Source organism: Nicotiana attenuata, chromosome 8, assembly GCF_001879085.1.
Source record: "Nicotiana attenuata strain UT chromosome 8, NIATTr2, whole genome shotgun sequence".
Lineage (NCBI taxonomy): Eukaryota > Viridiplantae > Streptophyta > Magnoliopsida > Solanales > Solanaceae > Nicotiana > Nicotiana attenuata.
Window position 1 is genome coordinate 36,622,775 of NC_031996.1, and position 22,996 is coordinate 36,645,770.

Consider the following 22,996-nt stretch of genomic DNA (forward strand, 5'->3'; position numbering starts at 1 on the left):
GGATTTTTCGGGCAGAGCTGTACTTTACCTACCTTGGCTTCTCCGAAAAGGACTGGTTACCTCTTTTTTACCATTACCTTGGCTTCTCCATATGCATTGTGGAAACCAATGCACCACCAGTCTAGGGGTCGCGGTCCCCCAATACGAAAGTTTCAATAACTTGTTCAACTAGGGATACTACAGGCTCTTGGCCACCAGAAGGAAATGGATAAGCAAGTCGAATAGATCTCCCACTGGAAGGTGAGACTACCAATTGACTGGTATCAATAGAAAGCAGACATGATTCCATGATAACATCACCAAACATAGAAAGTTTGTCTTCCATCAAAATTATCTTCTTAGTACCATAAGATAAAATAACATATCCATTTAGGAGTATGCAACTCAAAACTACAAGTCGAGTATCACATAATGATGGCTGCGTAATTATTAACGCGAACTCTTCATCCCAGGCTGGTTTTTCATAACCAACAAACAAAATTTTGTCAGGAACGTATTGCGCAATATTTGAGAACTTGCTAGCCATCATGAACTTCTTATCAAAAAAATCCACAAACATGGACTCCTATGCGTGCGAAGCGATATGACATTTTCAAATGGATGTGCGACTTCAGCAGGGCTCGCAATCTCTTTCGACACTACATCATCTCCGCTAGTAAAAGGTACCAGAAAATTGGTTGTCGCGTCAGTTGGAGAGACATAGTTCTTGTCAACGGTTAGTTTGGGATTTCCATCAAGATACTCGGTATCAAAGAACTCAAAACCAAATTTAGCTTCACCAAGAAGTTCCCAATAATCCAACTTTGCAAATAAATAACTCCATCTTTTTCTAATTGCTTTAAATAATGTAGGTGCATATAATGAAGAACTTAAAGGAACATGCAGAAAAGATGCACACCTTGAAGCAATGATAAATTCCTTCCCTGTGTCAAATCACTTGGCCACATAACTAGAATTTGACAGTCCAATATCCCTTGCATCCGTAGCCCAACTATCAGAGTGTTGTACCAGTTACTTGACTGGAAAATCTAAGGTATCTGCCAATGGGCAATTGATTCCAGTAGTTACCACAATCCTATTTTTAACCTTATACTCACGTGCAGCAAAAGAAATGAGAAATAAAGTCGTATCGACAATTTGACTAGGAAATTGACATGTATCTTTTGTAAATTTTCAGCAACCACCATGTCTTCCTCTGAGTCGCCATAATCCAAATCAGAGTCATCAGTAAGTACCTTGGAGCAGTAGTTATACGGCATTTTGTCGAACACTTGGCCTTCCTCTATGAATTCCTCTTTCTCAGTCAACAGTATATTACTATCTTGGAGCTCCTGTAATATTTCCTTGTCTTTAAGAGGTTCAATTCCAATATGACTTCCATTAGCAACATTGTACGTGGAATTGACATTAATATGCTTTTCTGGTAACTCACTAGTTTCAGTTGTTGGTGCTTTATCTTGGGAGGTGTCCAGCATTTCCTGGAACACCTCGTATGCCACATTTATGTTGTTGTTGTTCGAGTGCTTAATCCAATACTGAGGCGAGGGTGAGGTGCTAATATTGCACCATGATGGAATAGCTGCATCTCGTGTTAGAAAATCCTCCACTGGCTTGTGCTGCTGGTGAACGGCTAAGCACCTGCCAGGTGCTTCTCTAGTTCGGGTGCGAAAATGCAGCCTTAGTTTCTCCTTAAAATGATTCCAATAAAAAAATTACTTATTTCGAAACAACCAATCAAACCAAGAAAGAGCTTCGCCATCAAGGTAGTGGTAAGGAAGAGGTAACCAGTCCTTTTCGGAGAATCCAAGGTAGGTAAAGTACAGCTCTGCCCGAAAAATCCAACCCTATGGGTTTCTACCGCCAAATCGATCTAATACAACCATTGTTATTGGAGTACGAATGGTGAAAGCACCAATGTCATGAACCTGAATTCACAACACAAAGTAAACGAGGGAAATGATTGGTTTAATTCATAAATTCAAAGAGTCAATCATTATAATAACATAAACTAGAACTAAGAAGGAGATTCAGAGAAGAAGGATAGAGAGAGCCGAGGGAGAACAGAAAGAGATAGTACTGAGGAAGAAGCCAGAATAACGAGACGAGAGGGGAACAGAGTTCTCAACAATATGCATAATCCCAATATCACTGACTTCTACTCTTTTAATTAAATAGTTCTTGGGCTCACTGCTCAACCCGGATCCCAAATTAGTCTGACCATATTGCTTGTTCTCGGCCCAATAGCTCTTCTCAGTCCAATAGCTATTTGTGTGTTAATATTCTTATTGGATTGTTGTTGATTCATAACATCATCCATGAAACTTCCTTTCCGTCTTGCATCTAATGTTGTGATCACGCTTACAAATATGGAAGAAGATCTTTGCGTGTAATTCTTGGAGAGAAAGAACCTTATTTATTTTGGTTTTTAATTTTTAGATGTGTTTGGCTAGTTTTGATAAGTTTATGATTAATGGCTAGAGAGTGATAAACTGTGAGTTATTTGGGACATTTATGTAAGATTCCCATTTTAAAAACATGGGATTTTTTCCTAACTATACCATATATGAAACCTTATTACCAAATATGTGCATAGTATGTATATTACCCGCCCAGTCCACAATTTATCTACAATTTATATACCATTCGTTATTTAGGCAGAATCTGCCATTTTTAGCGCGCGAAAAATCAGCCACAGAATTTGGGATTGATTGATTCCACATTAAATTCAAAATTTGAAACGGAAACGAGATCTCGAAGCTGCGTAATTTTGAAACGGAAAGGAGATTTATGTTCTTCATCTTCATCTTCATCTGTTCTTCCATATATTTTCCACCATTGATAGCCATTAAAAAGCTTGAAAGCTTTAAATTCAAATTTGGTTTTTCAAAAATCATTATTTGTTTGGATTGGGTGTTGTTGAAAATAATCGGGAATATGGTTTGGAGTTTATATCTCAATTTTGAGGGGTTTTGGTGAAGATTAGACTTGGTTTTGACTGAATTTCAGATTGAAACTCGAAGAAGAAGAAGAAGAAGAAGAAGAAGAAGACATATTTCCAGAAATTGTAGATAAATTGTAGATTGGGAAGACTAAAAATTCTACAAATCTTCTACAATTATGTCGAAAATGCCAATAATGCTACAATTGAAATGGGAATTGGGATATTAAAATTCAATGTATCCAGTTTGTAGATATCTTGTAGATAAATTGTAGATTATTTGTATTCTGATTGTAGATGCATTGTTTTCTGTTTTCAAAATCCAAAACGACTAAAGCTTCTACAAAATCTTCTGCAAAAAAACAGTCTACAATTTATCTACAATTTTTCTAATTTTTCTACAATTTTTCTACAATTTTTCTACAAAAGGAGGTATGTTTTGTTTATGAAAATTAACTATAGATCTGAGTGCAGTTCTTGGAAGTAGAAGACAAAACTATAGAATGCAGAACTGTGATGAAGTCATTCTCATTCAAAGGTGTAACTTACCATCATTATAAAAAATAAAATACACAAAAACTTCGAATACCAATATTTGAATCTCAGCGAAAGCAAGCAAAATTAGGTAATTTGTTTCATTTGCTGTGATTTGCATTAGCCGGACACGACAAATAGGAAGAAGAAGCAAAGAAAGAAATTCATAACTTTTTTAAGTTACGGCTGAAGGGTCAGAAAATAACTGCACCCTTAATTATAGCGCCTAATATAAATGCACCCTTAATTATATCCCTAATTTGAATTATGGTATATAAATGGTAATTTGGTATACTGAAATGTAATTAACACAAACCTTAAACATTGAGGGTAATAAGGTTTCATATATGGTATAGGAAGGTAAAATCCCTAAAAACATTGGGGCATTTGCATCTATACCCGTTTTTTGTGTCAGATTTTAACTTGTGCCCGCTTTGCAAAAAAAATTGCAAGCGTACCCGCTTTTTCACATAACTTCAGCACACGGGGCTGAAGTAGCAAAGGCAATCACGCAAAACTTCAGCATTTTAGTAGCGGGGCCTGAAGTTCAGCTCTAGAGCTGAAGTTTTTATTTTATAGCTGGCGAACTTCAGCTCTAGAGCTGAAGTTTTTCTTTTGTAACTGGAAAGAAAAACTTCAGCTCTAGAGCTGAAGTTTTTGTTCTTGGATTATTGGCTCTACCAATATTAAGGGCGGAAGCTTCAACTGGTTAAAAGTTAATTAATTGCAGGATTAGCGTTACTTCTGTTAGATGTGCTGATTGTGTTTACTGTAGCTGTTGCTTTCTCCATTACTTAGATAACGAAAACGTGTAGTTTTTCAAACAACAGAAACTAATCCATATATTAACTTATCGGGTACAAATATAATATGTATATGCAGGCTTTTAGGAAATACAACGAAGGATGCATGTTGGAAATGTTGGACCCTCAAATGAAGGAATCCGTGAACGGGGAGATACTAGTAAAAATGTTTGGTTTGGCTATCCAGTGTGCAACACCTAACGAAAAGAGCTGAAGTTTTTGTCTTTGTAACCAGAAAACTTCAGCTCTAGAGCTGAAGTTTTTGTCTTTGTAACAGGAAAACTTCAGCTGTAGAGCTGAAATTATTTAGTTCATTGTATGTTTAATGCCCCAAATAACACACATAACTTCAGCTATAATTCTATTTAATTACTACTAATTATTTCCCCACAAACTACACAACATTCAATTTACTACATTATCAACAACTGTAGTATTCTACGCAAGGCAAAGAAGAAAGAAGAAGATGCATTCTGTGAAGGAGAAAGTAAGCAACGCAGTGGAGAAAGCAGCAGCAAGGACAAAGGAAGAGGTAAGCAACGCAGCGGAGAAAGCAGCAGCAAGGACAAAGGAAGAGAAAACGATAGCAGAAGAGAGAAGGAAAGCAAAAGAAGCAGAAGCTAAAAGGAGCTGCAAGGGAGAAAGGGAACTGATGTTTTTTAAAAAGTGGGTACAAATTAAAAGTTTTTAAAAAAATGGGTATAGATTAAATAGGAGTGATCAAATAGGACGCCCCGTGCAATTTCAACAAAAACATTCGGCCAGGACCAACCCTTTATGGGCCATTTGTGTCGATCACCCGAATTATCATGTCACGAGGCCCACGGCCGTAACATAAGGAACAGGAAAATTGAAACCCGCATCACAACGGTCGAATTTCACGTGATCAGAAGGAATCCAAACGCTCTGCTGTTTGCACACATTGTCACAGAGGAAGAGAAAGGAGAGAGAGAGATGGGGAAACGGAAGGGGAGAGAGCAGAAGAAAGTTTCTGGAGGAGGAGGAGGAAGAGGAAGATGTGAGGGAAAAGAAGTGAAATTGGGTGAACAAGTTGAAGCAGGAGCTGGAGCAGAAAGCAGATTCTTCGCCTGCTATTTGCTAACGTCTATGTGCCCCAGGTTCAAGGGTCACACTTACATCGGGTTTGTTTCCTCTTCTTCCTTTTTCTTTCTCGTCAATTAGTTCAAATCATTGGCACACAGCTACTGATAATGAAATCCATCAGATTAGGGTTCCGATTGGGGAGCTTTGGTTACTTCGTCACATCTTATCCCCTTTCATTTCATTTTATTTTCTTTCTCTTTTTTTATTTTCCTAGATCCAAATTTAATTAAAGCTAACACTTGGCAAACCTTGTTTATTTCTTTTTCCTCGCACAGTTTTTATCAGATTGCCTAATTTGAAATGATAATCTTCTAAATTGCCATAAAAAATTTGTTCTTTGAGAGGTTTATGAAAATTTAAATCTTTTTTAAATTGTTTTCTGCAACCAGGTTATTTTTCTGAACATTATTGTTGTCTGCAGGTTGATATCCTTTAATTTATATTTGAAGTCCTAAATTCAAGTAACAAAATAAAAGTTTATTTTCCTCTCGAACAGAATGGATTATCCATGAATAGAACAAGAGTGTAATCCATCGTTGGTGCAGATTTACAGTGAATCCTCGCCGTAGAATACGACAACACAATGGAGAAGTGAGGATGGGTGCTTTCAGGACAAAGAAGAAGCGTCCTTGGGAGATGGTTTTATGCATTTATGGCTTTCCCACAAACGTATCTGCCCTCCAGGTACCTCTCTCTCCTGTGTTCTTTAGCTATGTGCATAATACATGTTTGGATTTGGTTTGTCAAAATTGGCCTTAGGTAACAGGTAATACATTTTTGTTGTTTTAGAAATATTTGTGATGTTTAATTTTGAAAATAATCTTTAGATAAAAAAAAGTCAATCAGGTCCTGAATAGCTGTAGCGTATTATTGTTTAGTTACACTACCTGGAAAAATGAAACTAAGATTAATTTGAGGAAACTTAAAGCAAAAATATATCTTAATTAAAAATTTAAAAAGTATACTTTTCCATCAAATCTATACACAAGTATACACATTGTCTTTCGAGAAACCAATTTTCAGAACCCAAATCCAAACATGCACATAGGTCTCGAGGAACCAATCCCTAGACCATAATACTCTTAAAAGAAAGCTGAAAAAAATCCAAACACTACAAACTGTTTTCATAACCATTTGGTTACCTCTGCTCGCTCACATTGAATCTCTTAATGCAAAAATCTAACTTCCCCAGTGTTTGTTGTTGGCTTAATTCTCATGTGAAATAAACAAAGGGGAAATTTGCAACTTAACTTCAAGTGAACCAATTGAGAAATAGCGCAAACTGTTGGAATTTCAGGAGGTTTTATGTTACAAAAAGGTTCATTTTTTGAAACTTTACATTATGCAAATTCCCATTGTAACCTGAATTTGCTTCAAGGATAGACCAACTGAAGCTGGTTGGAGATATCAATTTAATTGTTTTCTTAATTGAATGTTGCAGTTTGAGTGGGCATGGCAGCATCCAGTAGAATCCCGTGCAGTTAGACAGGCAGCAGCATCGTTCAAATCTCTTGGAGGAGTTGCTAACAAGATTAAATTGGCATATACAATGCTTACTCTCCCTGAGTGGCAAAGGTATGAAATTTATTGCTCAGCTTTCCTGAGGTGGACTTACAAGCCGTAATGAATTTTGTCTTATTAGTTTTGTTTTCTATGTTCAGCCTAAATCTCACCGTAAATTTCTTCTCCACAAAATACAAGATGCATTCAGCTGGTTGCCCTAATATTCCAGAGCACATGAGAGTCCAAGTTTGTGCGCTGGACGAACTTCCCTGTTATACAGGAATTGACAAGAATGAGTATACAACCAATGATTGGGACAACAGTGAAGATTATTTGGGGAGCAGTGAAAAGTTAACAGACGAAGGATCTGCAGGATCCACAACTTCTGATAGTTCTGCTAGTAGCGCTGTAGAAAATATCGATGAACATTTTGATTGGAGAGAAGAACTTTACGAACATGCTGAAGAATATAGCACAACCCATAGAGAGGATCCCGAGCAGACATATATTATCATTGACTCGCCGGTGAATGCGCCATCCTCAATTCAAAGTGGTTGCTATGGCATAACAGACAACTCAAGGGACATATTCGAATTGGACGAAGAATTTGGTGGTAAAGTTTGTCAGCAGAGCATGAATGCTGGTTTGTCAAGTGAAGTTGAGGTTATCGATGTTTTTACTCCTCCATGCTACAAGGTAAGTGGAGACAGCAAGAAAAGAAGACTTTCTACTGCTTGTCCTGAAATAATTGATTTGACAGACTCACCTATTTTTGTCTGATGCTACAAGGTAAGTGGAGGATTTTTACCTTTTTTAGAATTGTACTAAGGGTAAAACTCCCCTACTATATAAAGGGGAAGTTTCTTATTTAATGGACACTGTAACATACATATCAAGGCAATACAAACTTGTTTCTTTGCTTCTTAATTATTTAGAAGTTCTTATTTTAACCATAGCTCTTCATATATATTTGGCTTTGAATTGAGGGTCTGGTCGAGGGCGAAACTACTGTTAAGCCTAAATCCGAGCCCCGACTCAACGTAAATTGGTTTGGTTGTTTATCTTGTTTTTACTTCGCTTATCTAACATTCTTGATTGCTTGTGTTGAATCAATCCACATATCCTTAAAACCGCATACGAATTTAATTGTTATACGTATGCTCTTGTTCAACATATATATATATATATATATTCGTATTATCCACATCAGTTCTGGAATCCGAATTCCGGTATTATATGGACTGAAATGTACAGAGACTCTGTGTATGTGTATCGATAGAGAGAAATGTACAGAGTCTCTGTACATTTCAGTCCATATATATCTTCGTATTATCCACATCAGTTCTGGAATCAACGCCGCTCGTCTTTTCTCTCTATCGATACACATACACAGAGTCTCTGTACATTTCAGTCCATATAATACCGGAATTCGGATATTGATGCATTTCCTTTTGGAAAATTTACTGGCTTGAGTTTGAAACGTATTGCTAAGGAACGAAAGACCTATGAATCTCCTTTTTTCATTCTTCAGAAGGTCCATTACGAGAACTGCAAAGCTTGGCACTAACGACAAAATCCTCAAGGCATTGATCTGCATATCTGTGCAAATACCTCTCAGAAATCGCTGTTGAGAGGTAACAACCACATATTTTCCCTTCAGTTTGATTCATATTAGTATGTCAGATTTCGTTTTCTATAGTCATTTAAGTGCTTATCCTCAATTTATTTGTAAACCGAGTAATCACTTCCTTGAACTTGAATTTTGTTTTTCTATTACTCATTTAAGTCCATCTATGTTGTATGAGGTTGGGTGTTGGCCAGTGAAGATCGCTATGTCCAGAAGATGAAGGCAGTAGAGATGAGGATGTTGAGATGGATGTGCGGGCACACCAGGTTAGATAGGATTGGGAATGGGGTTATTCGCAACAAGGTGGGAGTGGTCCTTATTGAGGACAAGATGCGGGAAGCACGGTTTAGGTGGTTTGGTCATGTGAGGAGGAGGAGCACAGACGCCCCGGTGAGAAGGTGTGAGAGGTTGACATAGGAGGGCCTACGGAGAGGTAGAGGTAGGCCGAAGAAGAAGTGGGGAGAGGTGATTAGGCAAGATATGTCGCAACTTCAGCTGACCGAGGACATGACCCTTGATAAGAAGGTGTGGAGGTCGAGGATTAGGGTAGTAGGGTAGGTAGTATCGAGTGTTCATAGCAGTAGTTTTGGTACGCAGTCTCGCTTTCTGTTGGTAGTAGGTTTTTATGACTAACCGTTGTTTTCTTTCATTGTTGATCACTTTACTATCTTGTTTTATTCTGCTTTTTATGTGGCTCTTTGGTGTTGTCCCTTCTTGTCTATATTTTCATTAATGTGGTGCTTATGCTTTCCGGAGCCGCCGGTCTAGTGGAAACAACCTCTCTATCCTCACGAGGTAAGGGTAAGGTCTGCGTACACACTACCTTCCCCCCAGACCCCACGGTGTGGGATAATGCTGGGTATGTTGTTGTTGTTGGGATAATTATGGACTTGACATCAAAATTCAATATGCATCTTCTATTTGAATGGTATCTTAGAACAGTTGCTGGTTTACAGTAGGTGAGCATGTATTTTGGTAATTGGAAGGTAAAACTTGGATTATGTGTGATTTGACTGATGCTATGGTATTTTGTGGAGGCAATCTAGTTTCCATGTGTCATTGGCTAGGTATTGAGTGGTCTTTTTATAGGAGTACATCAAAAGTCTGTAATTGCATTAGCTTTCTTGTATGTGTCGATAAGATGATTATCTGTTTTCGAGTTTCTGATTAAAACTTATAGTGAAACTCATCATTAAGTAAGTAATAATAGAAGAATATTTATGACATTTTCTCCACTTTATAATCATCTAGCATGTTAATTTTTGGAGGCAGAGATTAGCCATTGTATATTTTAACTTATTATTACTAGCCTGTAAAACTCATATGATTTTGACCTGCATGAGAGATTATTTCACTTAGGTGATACTTGTTTTTCATTTCCTTCTTTTTCCCCTCTGGTCCTTCTGTAATTATCTCTTCACGATTTAGTGGAGGCTGCAAGGAAGATTTCTGCCACAATTTTTCAATGGATGGGTGGGTCGAGGAGGAAAGCCGATACTGTAAGTGTCAAAGGAAATAATTTGTTATCCTGTAGATATACCTGCATATTTCTGAATTTGGAAAATAAATTGTTTCTTTCTTTTTTCTTTTATGGAAATAAATTATTTCTTTCCTGGTACTTTGGAAGCACAATTGAGCAAATTGCAGTTTGCTCTTTATAGGAATCATTTTACAAATATCATAGAGTAGCTATTTTCTAGCAATTTTTTCTTCATTTTTCTTTCTACTATATGCTCTTTATAGGGATCATTTCTAGTTTGCAGGGAAAAAGAGTGATCTTTCTTTATATGTGCCTTCAGTTCTTTTAGGATGGATACAGTGTTAGAACCCGCACGGATAATTCTAAAGAACGTTAATCTTATGAAATTATAAATTGATATATCATATTGTTTCAATAAATTGTAGTTGCTATTTTATTTTTAATACAATGTGCGGAAATATAACAAAATTCATTTAAATTTAAAGGATGCACATTATATCGTAATCATATTCTTTATTAAATTAGAAAGTACTTAGTATTATACGTTTTTTAATGCAACTTTTTATTAACTTGTCAATTGGGTTAATATTTTGTCACTATTTTTCTTTTAATACAACAGATATATATATATATATATATATATATATATATATTATTACTCTGAAAATATTTTTATTATTTTTAACTTATGTTATACTGTTAAAAATTCTTCAATTGTCTAAATTTATCAAAAATATTTTGAGTGTTATTTACTTAACTTTTACTTTTTAACAAAAAATTAATTCAAAGCATAAATATCCTAAGATTATCTTTACACCNCTCCCCCTGGTACATTCTTTTCTACTGTAATACTTGATTAGTTTTCTCATTTTATATTTTACTTATAACTAAAATAATGTAGTATTTTTTACTAAATTATAATTTTGAATTCATCAAACGTATAAGAGATAAGCCTTCTATTACTTTTGTAAAAAAATCTACCAATTTTTTTAATAATTGTTATTTTGTGTTATATAAATAATATCCTTATCTTATGTATAAATATCCTAATGTTATCTTTATATTTTTGTTATTTTTCAATATGAAATTATGAGTTTTATTTAATAGCTTAAGTTTCTTAATATGAGAAATTTAATACTATCGTTTGGATATATATATATATATATATATATATATACACATAAGGATAATTTGATGTAAGAAGANATATATATAGTTTTTCTCATCACAATTCTAATTATAATAATATCATTGTCCGCTACTCCTATCATTTTTTCTTCATTTTGCTTTCTACTTTATGCACTTTATATGGATCATTTCTAGTTTGTAGGGAAAAGGAGTGAAGAACTATCTTTCTTTATAGGTGCCTTCAGTTCTTTTAGAATGGATATTTGATCAAATGCCTTTTTGTCTCCTAGGTTTAGGTAAAGTTGAAATGTCTACACCATTCCATTCACTGCAGGTACCTATAGAATGGATATTTGATCAAATGCCTTTTTGTCTCCTAGGTTTAGGTAAAGTTGAAATGTCTACACCATTCCATTCACTGCAGGTACCTCGTAGGTAATTGTACTTTATGCATCAAGAATAACAGAACATGAATGATAATTGTGCAAATACCATCTTTACGAGATTTTATGACAACCAAAAAGGGATAAATGGATTCCTCCTGAATAAGTAGTAGTTAGGACTACCTTTGGAAGTCAAGATTATGGATAGGTTTCAAATTTAAAACCGGCCGTGAAAGCTGCCTCTACCAGTTTTATCGACTGAAAACAGCATCTGCACATTTGGAGAGCCATGCATTACATTTCCCAAGTTTTGAGGAGATCATCTGGCTGTTAACAGATCATCATAGATGATAAAATTGTATGCTTGAACTAAGTCCTCTTTGAGGCATTAATGTTATGGATGTAGTTTACAGTAGTGTTGCATCCAGCAAGAAGGAACTCCAAATTCCAGTAGAGGTTCTTAAGTATTTCCAGATAAGCAAATAAGTAATACAGGCACAGATAACCACCCAAATCCTTGATAATGCTCACTTGGTAACTGAGGTAATCTAGCCACTGGAAAGTGCTCTGAGTACCTTTATGGGGATGCACAGCGTGCTTAAGGGTTATGTATTTTAAAGTCAAAGCCATAGATATATGTTCAATCAATGCATGCACGCCTCATGCTTATATTACATTTTGGAATACTAGAGAGGATTCTTTGCAAGTACTAGACACCTGATTGATTCTCAGGTTGCAGTATTTGGATGCTCCAACTTTCAATGGAAAAGTCAATCTTACATAGGACCTTAAATTGGCATACTTAATAATCTAGCTCTTCATGCTTCAATAATCTGATTATGGACACATTTTATGCTTTATCGCTAGCACTACACAGAGTTGCATGGAAATCTTTGAAGTTGCTCTTGCTAACTGCTGCTTTTATGTTGCATGACTGCAGACCCTTATCGTGTGGTAGGTCCTCATCCCCAAGGGCTAGGAGAAAAGTTCTTTCATATGACTACCTTGTTAGAATAGTTATGTGAATGTATGTAATTAGTTCTAGCCCCTTATGTAATAGGAGTAGGTTATGTGATATGTATACATATAAATAGGGCTTATTGTAACATAGAAAATTAATCAATATAATTTTTCCGTGTCATATTTCTCACATGGTATCAGAGCGGCAGTGAGAAAACATCCGGGAAAGAGAACCCACCCAAAACAGTCGTCGTGCTTCAATTCCTGCGACCTTTTAGGGTTGTTTTTCGAAAAAAACCAATTATCATCGGTGTTGTGCAAAAACCAACACCACCACGAGGTAGATCAGCTTCCGGCGACCAACCCGTAAAAATTTCTCCGGCAGACCCCCTCCCACGCGCCCTCACGCGCCGCCGGGAAAATATTTTCCGACGAGTCTCCGTCTTCACGCGCCGGCGCGTGAGGCTTCTTCCGGCCATTTTTGGCCGAGCTTCTTCAGTAGGGGTGTGCAATCGAATCGGTTTATCGATAAATCGAATCGATTATTTGTTATCGGTTTATCGATTTATCGATTTCGATTTCGATTTTGAAATTTTCCTTATCGAGTTGTCGATTTCGATTTTGTCCTCTTTGGTTATCGGTTTATCGATAAACCGATAAGATATACTAAAAAGACAATTTTTTTTTTATAATACCATTTCCTTTACCCTAAGTCCCTAACCCTATTATTTCCTCTACCATATTTAAGGAATGATCATATTTAAAGCTCAAGGGAATGAAGTTCAAATTAATGGAAAACAAAATTAGCCGTGATGATGTATTTTTTTTTTGTTTTTTATACCGTTGGAATGTTGGTGCCATACATTTGATCCCTTACTTTAGTTTCGTTGCATGTACTTGTTGATACAATTTTTATGTTATAAACGGTGTTTGTCTTATTTTAGCTTCCTTTTGTCCATATTAGTTAGGCGTGTTTATAGCGATATACTTTCCGTGGAATCTCGCAATTTTTCTTATTGGTGTAATCGATAATCGAATCGATAAGCCCCAAAAATTGATAAATGGAAATCGAAAAAATCGAAACCTTATTGAAACGATAACGATAAGCATATGTACAAATCGATAATCGATAAGTAATTATCGATAAGGGTCAAAATCGAATCGATAAATCGAATGCACACCTCTATTCTTCAGGACAGCCTGGTCGCACAGCAATTCCGAGCCTACCCATACCTTTTTCTTTTTATTCCGATCACTTTGAGATTTTCCGGCAACTACACTAACTTTCCGGCAGCTACAGTGATTTTTTCTGACAACTTTTTTTGGACAGCTTACTTGGGAGGTTATTCCGAGTCTTTTCATTCAAGTTTAAATCAAATTCCGACCACTTTTATATTCTCCGACGCAACATTATAATGGCATTCGTCCTTTAACTCACAATCCATTGGATCCAATCCAGATGGTTTCGTTACCAGATTATATTGAGTTCCTTCAGTACAAAGCACGTAAACAAACATCTTCAGGATTAGCCTCCGTTGTTCCAACAGATAGTAGCGTGACTTGTGTCTCCCAATCTTCAACCTCTGAGTCTTGGGTCATTGATTCAGGTGCATCCGATCATATTTCTGGTAACCTTGAGGATGAGGTTTATAACCACCTGGTTTTGTTGCTTAGGGGTATGTCTAGTAGCCTTGTATGTCGGTTGCGCCGGTCCCTTTATGGTCTAAAGCAGTCTCCTCGAGCCTGGTTTGGTAAGTTCAGCACAGTTATTCAGGAGTTTGGCATGACTCGTAGTGAAGCTGATCACTCTGTATTTTATCGACATTCTGCTTCAAATCTATGTATTTATCTGGTCGTTTATGTTGACGATATTGTTATTACTGGCAAAATGATCAGGATGATATTAGTAAGTTGAAGCAACATCTCTTTCAGCACTTTCAGACTAAGGACCTGAGCAATTAAAGTATTTTCTGGGTATTGAGGTCGCTCAATCTAGCTCAGGTATTGTGATCTCACAACGGAAGTATGCCTTGGATATACTTGAGGAGACAGAAGTGATAGGTTGTAGACCTGTTGACACTCCGATGGATCCGAATTGTAAACTTCTACCAGGACAGGGGAGCCTCTTAGCGATCCTGCAAGATATAGGCGGTTTGTTGGTAAATTAAATTACCTCACAGTGACTAGACCTGACATTTCCTTTCTTGTGAGTGTTGTGATTCAGTTTATGGGTTCTCCCTGTGATAGTCATTGGGATGTAGTTGTCCGCATTCTTCGGTATATAAAATTAGCTCCAGGAAAAGGCTTATTGTTTGAGGATCGAGGCCATGAGCAGATAGTTGGATACTCAGATGCTGATTGGGCAGGATCACCTTTTGATAGACGTTCTACGTCTGGATATTGTGTCTTAGTAGGAGGAAATTTGGTGTCTTGGAAGAGCAAGAAACAGAATGTGGTTGCTCGCTCTAGTGCACAAGCAGAATATCAAGCAATGGCTATGGCGACATGTGAGCTAATTTGGATCAAACAGTTGCTCAAGGAGTTGAAATTTGGTGAGATTAGTCGGATGAGACTTGTGTGTGATAATCAAGATGCTCTTCATATTGCGTCAAATCCAGTGTTGCATGAGAGAACTAAATACATTGAGATTGACTATCACTTTGTTAGAGAAAAGATTCTCTCGGGAGATATTGCTACAAAGTTTGTGAAGTCGAATGATCAGCTTGCAGATATTTTCACCAAGTCCCTCACTGGTCCTTGTATTAACTACATATGTAACAAGCTCGGTACATATGATTTATATGCACCAGCTAGAGGGGGAGTGTTAGAATAGTTATGTGAATGTATGTAATTACTTCTAGTCCCTTATGTAATAGGATTAGGTTATGTGTTATGTATACATATAAATAGGGCTTATTGTAACATAGAAATTAATCAATATAATTTTCCCGTGTCATATACAGGGACAAATGGCATTGAACGTGAATTGGTGAGAGCACTTCCTGATGCTATTTTCATTCAGTTAGGGTTGCCAGCTCGCTGCATGTTTTATGACTAACACTCCCTCTATGAGTTTATCACCTTCTATATTTATTAGTAGTCTCTCCTTTCCATGGGATGCTGGACCATTACCTGTATAAATCTTAGTGCTTCTATTACTTCATTTCCCATAATTGTAAGCTTACTGCTGTATTTCTTTCTAGCTTCACTTTTTGTCTGGTGTGTGTAGTTAGGATAAATGTTTTCTTGATGAAAAAGCAGGAATTTGACTGTTTTGAGCATATGCCTATTTGTGTACAATTATATAAACTCTTACTCCAGATCTCATGCTTAACCCAATATGTAACCATCATATCAACCTGTTTTGAAACATCGCACCCATGCCCTATCTCCACTTTCTATCACTATCATATCTCACGTATCTTCATATCTAAACAAACACATAAAAATGATTTAGGAAATAGTTTTCAAGATTCTATAATAATTATGCCACACCAAACACACCCTCTTCATCTACTATACCTTATGGTATCAAGTTCCAGGCTTCCAACAACTTTATGTTTCCTTTTAGTTTCAGTATGTCTGGTTTTTAAATGGTGGGCATGCGTCAGCTGTATCTTAAATTCTACAGATTCCGTGTTTATTGCTTCACTTGATGTGTACAGCGATTTTATGCTCTTGATCTTGAAATTGAGGAAATACCTTTATTCTATTCCATTCCATCTTCTTTTCGATATAGGCATGTTTTTTTTTTAAATAAACCCCTCACCGTATGAAAAGAAAAACAAACAACAAAAAAAACAGTGTTATTTGTAGCAATTTTCTGGGCTTCTGGCAATGCAGATGTCCTTCCTTTATACCAGCCCTAATTGGTTGTGTGGACGCACAACAGGATAGCATGATGGTGGCCGTAGAACTACCTTTTTGTACGAGTCCTTTAAGCAGATCCTCTTGCTCCAGGGGAACAGCAGATTTACGTGGCAGCGCGGAACATGAGTTACTAGATACCAAATGGTTCTCCTCTAGTGATAACAATTTCACTGATCTGTACACTTTTGAGAATGAAGAAATCTTCGGCAAAAGCAAGGAGAGTTCAAACACAATTTGGAATGGTAGGGGTCCTTAATGTCTTCTCCTCATCTTTTCTGGCGTCTATGTTAACATCTCCAAAGTGGAGTTGAGTATCTTTCTTATTAGGGTAGCTCGCTCTTCATTTTTACTGGAAAAAGTGTGTAATTAAACTTTGAAATTCCTTAGTGGCGCTTGCTTTGAAGTTTGCAAACTCAGTTTTAGGAAAAAAATCTCCTTGAACTATTGGACAAAAAAAATTCCAAGAATTTTGCAAGCTAAAATGAAAATCACATTAATAACATGGTAACTTGTCCAGACGTTCATACATATATCTTTCGAAAACTTGAATTTCCGGCATTATATTTGACAGTTCACGAATACTAATAACGTTTCTGCCAAATTGACCCAAAAACTGAAGTTTCTGGCCGGTGCAAGGGTTTGTCTTCAGGAAAGGAGAAGTCATTGGATGGATCAGGTTCTGTCAATAAGTGTAGTGACTGTGAGGAATCAGAAGAAAAAACTCCAGAAGTGGACAGGACAAGATTGTTTAACTATTCTGCACGTCCAGAAGAAACATCTTCATCTGTAGAGATATCTACTGTATTGAAGGGGGATCAGGACAGTTCAGATAAGTACGTATCTTATAGAGTTTTGCCGAAGTCCTAAGTAAGTACATATCTTATCGCATTCTAACTTCTATTAGCGACTCTTACATGCCATTTTAAGTAAAATACAAAAAAATAGCCGAAGCGTATCGATATCAAAGATAAACTGAGATAATTGGGACGGTTTCGAAAAGTCTTATTTTGATTATGCAAAAGTGAACAACCGAAAAATTTGTATGGTACATATTTTATAAAATAACTGGCCGAACCGAACAATTGACACCCCGAACTATATTCAAGCACCATAAGCCAAACTTCTCTATGAAAGTCACCTACCCACAATAAGTTCATACTTCATACAACAACTTAGGTTATGATGGGGATAAAAAAGGGCAAGGAAAGATATTAGTGGAGTGGCAAAAATATACTGAAAGTTAAATTAGTGATAAGAAACATAAATGTCACATATTTACAGAGTCCATGTCCAAAGGAGAAGATATATACACTGTATTAACTTTTTTCTTTTCCTTTGTTTTTTGCTCCATCGGGCACTCTGAGATAACTTTCTTATTACAGGTCACTAATCCATAGTGGAAGATGATCTATTGGTGTATATTGTGTTTCAATCGGTCCATCTTCATCGATAGGGAAGTCGAGATCTAAAAATGCATTGAAAATGCTGATCGCAATGCTATTTGGCTTGACAGTTGGTATCTGAATCTTCTACTGTGTTGAAGTACAAGGAGGATAGTTTGCCATCAAATGTAGAGACTAGTTGATGGACAGATAATCCACAGTAACGCTTTCCCAGCCGAGCAATGCAAATGTCTATGATCTTTTTAAACATGCTATCTGCTTGGACTAATGGCTGCTCAACGAACTTGACGAGAGGCATCCACTGCATTATAAAGACAGGCAGCTTAAGTAAGGCTTCATTTCAAGTCCTTATTTTCTCATTGTCTCTAAGTTTGTCTACTATTCCGTGCTTGTCAATTAATGTATCTCTTTCCTATTTATGCATGAATCCCTCCTCTACTCCCTTAACCAAAGGCTTTAAACAATTCCCTGAAACTGTAGCCTGCCTTACAAAATGTCAAAATCACAGAAACATTTCGGTGTATGCTCATATTTTCTTTCTCAATATTGTTGAAGTTTTTCATATCTTTACTCCAGAGGTACAGATAATGGAGAGACAAGTATATAGTATGGACAGTGTGACCACTGGAGAATCTGAGATGGGAAGGGGGTATCTTTTAACATGTTGTCTATTGTAGGAAAATAAATGACAAGTTTCTTTGTTCAATATGCTTACCTTGGCCTCCTGAATTTCCAGATCATCAACCATGATCCTTGTTGACAGGGGTCTTAAGAGGCAGACGAAGAACAAATCGGACTTTTCAAAAGCCACATTGTGAGCATGCCTGAAGAAGAACATATGTTAAATTGAATAATGGTCTCTACTTGGGAGAGAAAGTAAAATCAACAAATAGTGTTGAATGCAATCACCATTTTCACATGCTATAATGTGTCTCTTAAATAACATATCAGAGAGCTAAAAGCTAAATTCATTATCAAGGATAGTTCTATAGCTTTTCAAACAAAATGTCAGTATCAGATTCACATCCTTTCCACAAATGCCTCACTGAAGCAAGAAGTGAATGGTGAATGAAGTTCCGAAGATACTATGTATTGGACCAAATCTTTTGCTTGGATAATTTAGCTTTTATGTTTTTTGTTCTTTCTAGCTCCTTTCTGCTATCTGGTAGAAACACAAAAAGTAGGCACTTTTCATAAAGATAGAATCCATCGACATTTGAAGAGACAAACATTTTCTCACCTGAAAGCAATAACCTCCACAAATTCAGTATCGATCTGGAAAGATTAGAAACGAATATTATGGCAGCTCTAGATTGCATATTTATAGGGGAAATATGTTCCTATGAATATCTTACCCCAGTCTCCTCCTTCACTTCTCTCACGACTCCTGTAAAGATCTCCTCCGACTGATATTGGCATTAAAAGTTAGAATGAGTTTAGTGATTGAAGTGAAGATTTCATGTTTGCACAATAACCAGAACATACCTCAAGAATGAAGCCGGTTGGTATTTTCCATAGACCTGAAAGAGCGGGCGCAGAATGTTTCTCTTGTACAACAAGCACCTAAAGCAGTCATTTCTTGAGGTCAAGGGACTACAGAAGATATACATGTAATATTATGGCATGCTAGGAGTGTCTTTTTAACAGATATATTTACCTCATTTTTGTCATTGATCACAAAACCCCCAACTCCAACTTGATGAGATGCATTAGAAGGAAGCATGCACGGATCATCGGGAAGCCAATATGTCATCATGAGATATCCTCTTTCCGCGTGATGGTATTGAAATCCTTCCTGTGAAATTAGTTACTTTAGAGTTTGACTTTGCAGGAAGAGTTAGCATCAGAAACTAAAGGATCATGGTATATACTTTACTCTTCAGATACTAAAACCAAAAATATATCTTTTTTTTGTTTGATTTGCACCGGGTGTCCTAGTCTCTAAGAGCCCCAACTAATCCCGGGGGTGCACAGGCTCTCGGCAAGGAGTTTCCCGCAAGTGCACCACGGTTAATTCAGGTTTTACCCAGTCCGATGGCCCTCAGAAATTGTTTGCACCCGGTGGGTTTCGAACTTGAGACCTTGAAAGGGAGCAAACCCCAAGGCTCAAGTCTATTGCCACCAGGCCAACCCCGGAGGGTTAAAAAACCAAAAATATTCGAGAAATAAAGTTTAGTACCGATGATATTCAATACCTTTACTGCTACAGGAACAAGATCACATTTCTCAACTGGTAGTTTAAGCCAAATTCCCTTCTTCCCCTGCAGTGTGCAACATCAATTAGAAACTAGGTGTTCCATAAATTGTAGTAATATATTTATATCTGAAGAAACACTCAGACTGGTGGCATGTGCATTGTTCTACAATCACAAGCATCTCTGCAATAGATCAAGCAACAACAACCCAGTATAATCCCACAAGTGGGGTCTGGGGAGGGTAGTGTGTACGCAGACCTTACCCTACCCTGGGGTAGGGAGGCTGTTTCCAAATAGACCCTCGGCCCGCAATAGAACAAGCGAAAAATGAAAATGCAATGGATTCCTCTACATTATCAGTTTAACACCATAAAAGTAAATGAAGGTGTGGAATTCTGAGCAAGTACCTTCATTTTCCAGTGGGAGAGAGATGCGCGAAGTACAGATGCAAACATATTGGGATTGGATGGGAGTGTTTGAGGATTAATGAGTACTCCTCCATATTCATCATCAGAAGCATCAAGCATTCTTACATCTCTAAGATACAGTCCTGAACAGTTTGTACCATTTATCTGACAAGAAAAAGTGTCTACTACAAGATTCTCTTTGCTAATGGAGCTTGCAGCATCATAAGAAGCCTTGAGTACAACACCTGGATGTAAAACAGGCAAAAGCCAATATGAATGTCTGAAGAAATATCATCTACTTTTAGTATTACTGTAAGAAATGTTATCATCTCAGATGTAGCCACTGCCTTCTATTTCTTGCCTAATGAAACAGCATGTATTTCTCTAAGCTATAGATACTTTGTACTGCCTCATGGTAGATTGTTCTACTTTAAGTTCATGCTCTCCCTTCTAATCCCTTGAGGTTGTCAATATGAATACTTATGTCCATGTAAGCCCGTATAAGTCCATTATTGTACACAATATAACAAATAATAAGAAAAAGATTGTAATAAAACTTCAAAAGGGCAAAGACGACCCAAAAATGAAAAGGCTTGGTATAACACAAGCATATGATTTTCTCAGATAGAACTCAAAATCTGGAAAAATCGCATCCCCCCTTATTAAGCTTTTTCCCTCCTTTTATTTATTAAGCTTAAAAATGCACACTAAGCTTATGTTGCTCGAATTCTTCCAAAAATCTAGCCGCGCCCGAGTCAGATCCTCAAATAATGCAACTTTAGAAGGATCGCACCCGGGGGCGTTTTTGAAGAGTTTAGCAACATAGCACAAGACATTAAAAGGACGGTCCACCACTTAAATAAATGCAAGGCAGCAAGAAAAATGTATGCATTTGCTTAACCATCTTTAGTGCAAATTAGCTCATAAGACTGTTGAACTGCAGGTGGAGGGGGGGATTAGAAAAGGGAAAGAAGAACATGGGGCTGGCCTAATGATCTTCTGATTAAACTACGAAAACCCAAAGTGTAAAGAGAACATACAATAATTAACACTAGAAGAGAATTAAATGAAAATAACAAAAACCCATGCGTAAAACTTCTCATTAGAAAATTACCTCTGCAAGAATAGAACTTTTGAGTCCCATTGATACCAAACATTAGCTTTGTATCAAGAAATGAGCTTGATTTCTTCACCTCTCTACCAACTAACTTAGATAAAGACAAGAACTCGGAATTAACCAATTTCAACTCCATTCTTTACACACTACAAAACCAAAGCCTTTTTCTTGTCGTTTAAACTAAATTCCAGAGAGCTCAATCCACTGAAAAACCAGCTAATTTTTACTCAATAAATACCCAGAAATTATTGTATCATCTGTGATCTCAAAACCTGCAGATACCCTTGCAAACTAAAAACAAGAATATCTTGGGCATATTCCACCCATCGGAGAGTTCTAAAAAGATTCAAAACTGAAGAATAAGAATGTAGAAACGGATTTGTTGTTATATAGTATGGTTAAGAAATGATATTTTATAGCAAAAATTTAAGGTAGAGGGTCTTAGGTTGCAAAAGTTGTGGTGGAAAATGAACCTTGAATGAGAAACTATAATGAAAAGACAAATAAGGTGGAAAATCAAGTGGAAATATCTTCGGCTGTTTGTATAAACTCAATAATAATTGTAGAAAACGAGGGAAGTAAAATGGAATTGACAAGAAACAGAAGTATATGAAGTCACTGTAGAGACTATAGAGGAAACAGGGGAAGACCAAGGACTAGAGCAGCATAAGTACGTTTACAACTCATTAATTTGTTTTTTTTTCTCCAGAAAAACAATGATAGATAAAAATCATCCAGAAAATAAGGACCCGGTTGGCCATAGACTTTTCCAAAATTAATTTGGGTATTTTTTTGATAAATATATGTTTGATCATAAATTTTATCCATATTTTAGTAAATTTCCAAAACCCAAAATATTACTATTAGATTTTTTTTTAAAATTGTCCCAATTTTTTGTATTTTATAAAAGAGCCCACCATTTATTATTTTATAACAATGTTGGTTTATCTTCTCAGTCATCTGATAGTGTATAATGTAGTTCGTTATAAAAATGATAAATTTGTACCAAATTTATTTATGTTCAGGACTATGATTTGCGATAATATAATGAATGTTATTGATGAAGGTATTGTTGGGTATTTGTGATAGTTTTTAGAACTTGTGGAGACAAGTCATGTTTCATGTTTTTCAAAAAGCAAAAGTGAATATGTATTGAAAATTGATGTTCAAACACATTTTCATCTTCAAATCAAACTTCACCCAAATTAATTTTTCAAAATAAATTTAAAAATCTATGGGGAAATGCTAGCTATGTTTGCATAATTTTGGCCTCGATATAATTGTTATGTCCGAATTTGTTTAGCATAGTTGAGCCGGCTTGGAACTTAATTTCAGAACTTTGGTTTCTTTTCAAAAAAACAAAAAAGATAATGATATATTTAGAGGCGGATCTAGAATTTTTACGAGACGGGAACACTTTTTATTTTAGGTATTGAGGATGTCAAGCTAGTTATAATTATTTTTAAAGTATACACACACATAAATAAATATATATATATATATATATATATATATATATATATATATATATATATATATATATA

The 22,996-nt window shown here is 36.3% G+C and overlaps 2 protein-coding genes across 10 annotated transcripts; one reads left to right on the top strand and one right to left on the bottom strand.

Moving 5' to 3' along the window:
- Positions 5,120–17,452, top strand: LOC109231265 (structure-specific endonuclease subunit SLX1). Of its 9 annotated transcripts, XM_019396872.1 has the most exons (8): positions 5,120–5,417; positions 5,925–6,063; positions 6,821–6,954; positions 7,041–7,578; positions 8,414–8,516; positions 9,938–10,008; positions 15,424–15,449; positions 16,353–17,452. In XM_019396872.1, the coding sequence occupies exons 1-5, from the start codon at positions 5,230–5,232 to the stop codon at positions 8,447–8,449; spliced, it is 1,035 nt and encodes a 344-aa protein (XP_019252417.1). In that variant the 5' UTR covers positions 5,120–5,229; the 3' UTR covers positions 8,450–8,516; positions 9,938–10,008; positions 15,424–15,449; positions 16,353–17,452. The 9 variants fall into 9 exon arrangements, with proteins under 9 accessions (XP_019252417.1, XP_019252416.1, XP_019252413.1 ...); XM_019396871.1 differs by lacking the exon at positions 15,424–15,449; XM_019396868.1 differs by lacking the exon at positions 16,353–17,452 and having other exon boundaries at positions 15,424–15,743.
- LOC109231267 (nudix hydrolase 8-like) lies at positions 17,560–22,081 on the bottom strand. The gene is made up of 9 exons (XM_019396875.1): positions 21,450–22,081; positions 20,336–20,580; positions 19,929–19,994; positions 19,391–19,528; positions 19,219–19,296; positions 19,089–19,139; positions 18,974–19,008; positions 18,449–18,557; positions 17,560–18,034 (listed from the first exon to the last, which is right to left on the bottom strand). The coding sequence occupies exons 1-9, from the start codon at positions 21,586–21,588 to the stop codon at positions 17,828–17,830; spliced, it is 1,068 nt and encodes a 355-aa protein (XP_019252420.1). The 5' UTR covers positions 21,589–22,081; the 3' UTR covers positions 17,560–17,827.

Excerpts from the sequence above, each read along its gene's own strand:
- LOC109231265 (XM_019396867.1), top strand. The coding sequence starts at position 5,230 with ATGGGGAAACGGAAGGGGAGAGAGCAGAAGAAAGTTTCTGGAGGAGGA. Across the intron at positions 5,418-5,924 it reads AAGGGTCACACTTACATCGG|ATTTACAGTGAATCCTCGCC; the intron begins GTTTGTTTCCTC and ends TCGTTGGTGCAG. Across the intron at positions 6,955-7,040 it reads ACTCTCCCTGAGTGGCAAAG|CCTAAATCTCACCGTAAATT; the intron begins GTATGAAATTTA and ends TTCTATGTTCAG.
- LOC109231267 (XM_019396875.1), bottom strand. The coding sequence starts at position 21,588 with ATGGAGTTGAAATTGGTTAATTCCGAGTTCTTGTCTTTATCTAAGTTA. Across the intron at positions 20,581-21,449 it reads AAAGTTCTATTCTTGCAGAG|GTGTTGTACTCAAGGCTTCT; the intron begins GTAATTTTCTAA and ends TTTTACATCCAG. Across the intron at positions 19,140-19,218 it reads CAACCGGCTTCATTCTTGAG|TCGGAGGAGATCTTTACAGG; the intron begins GTATGTTCTGGT and ends TGCCAATATCAG.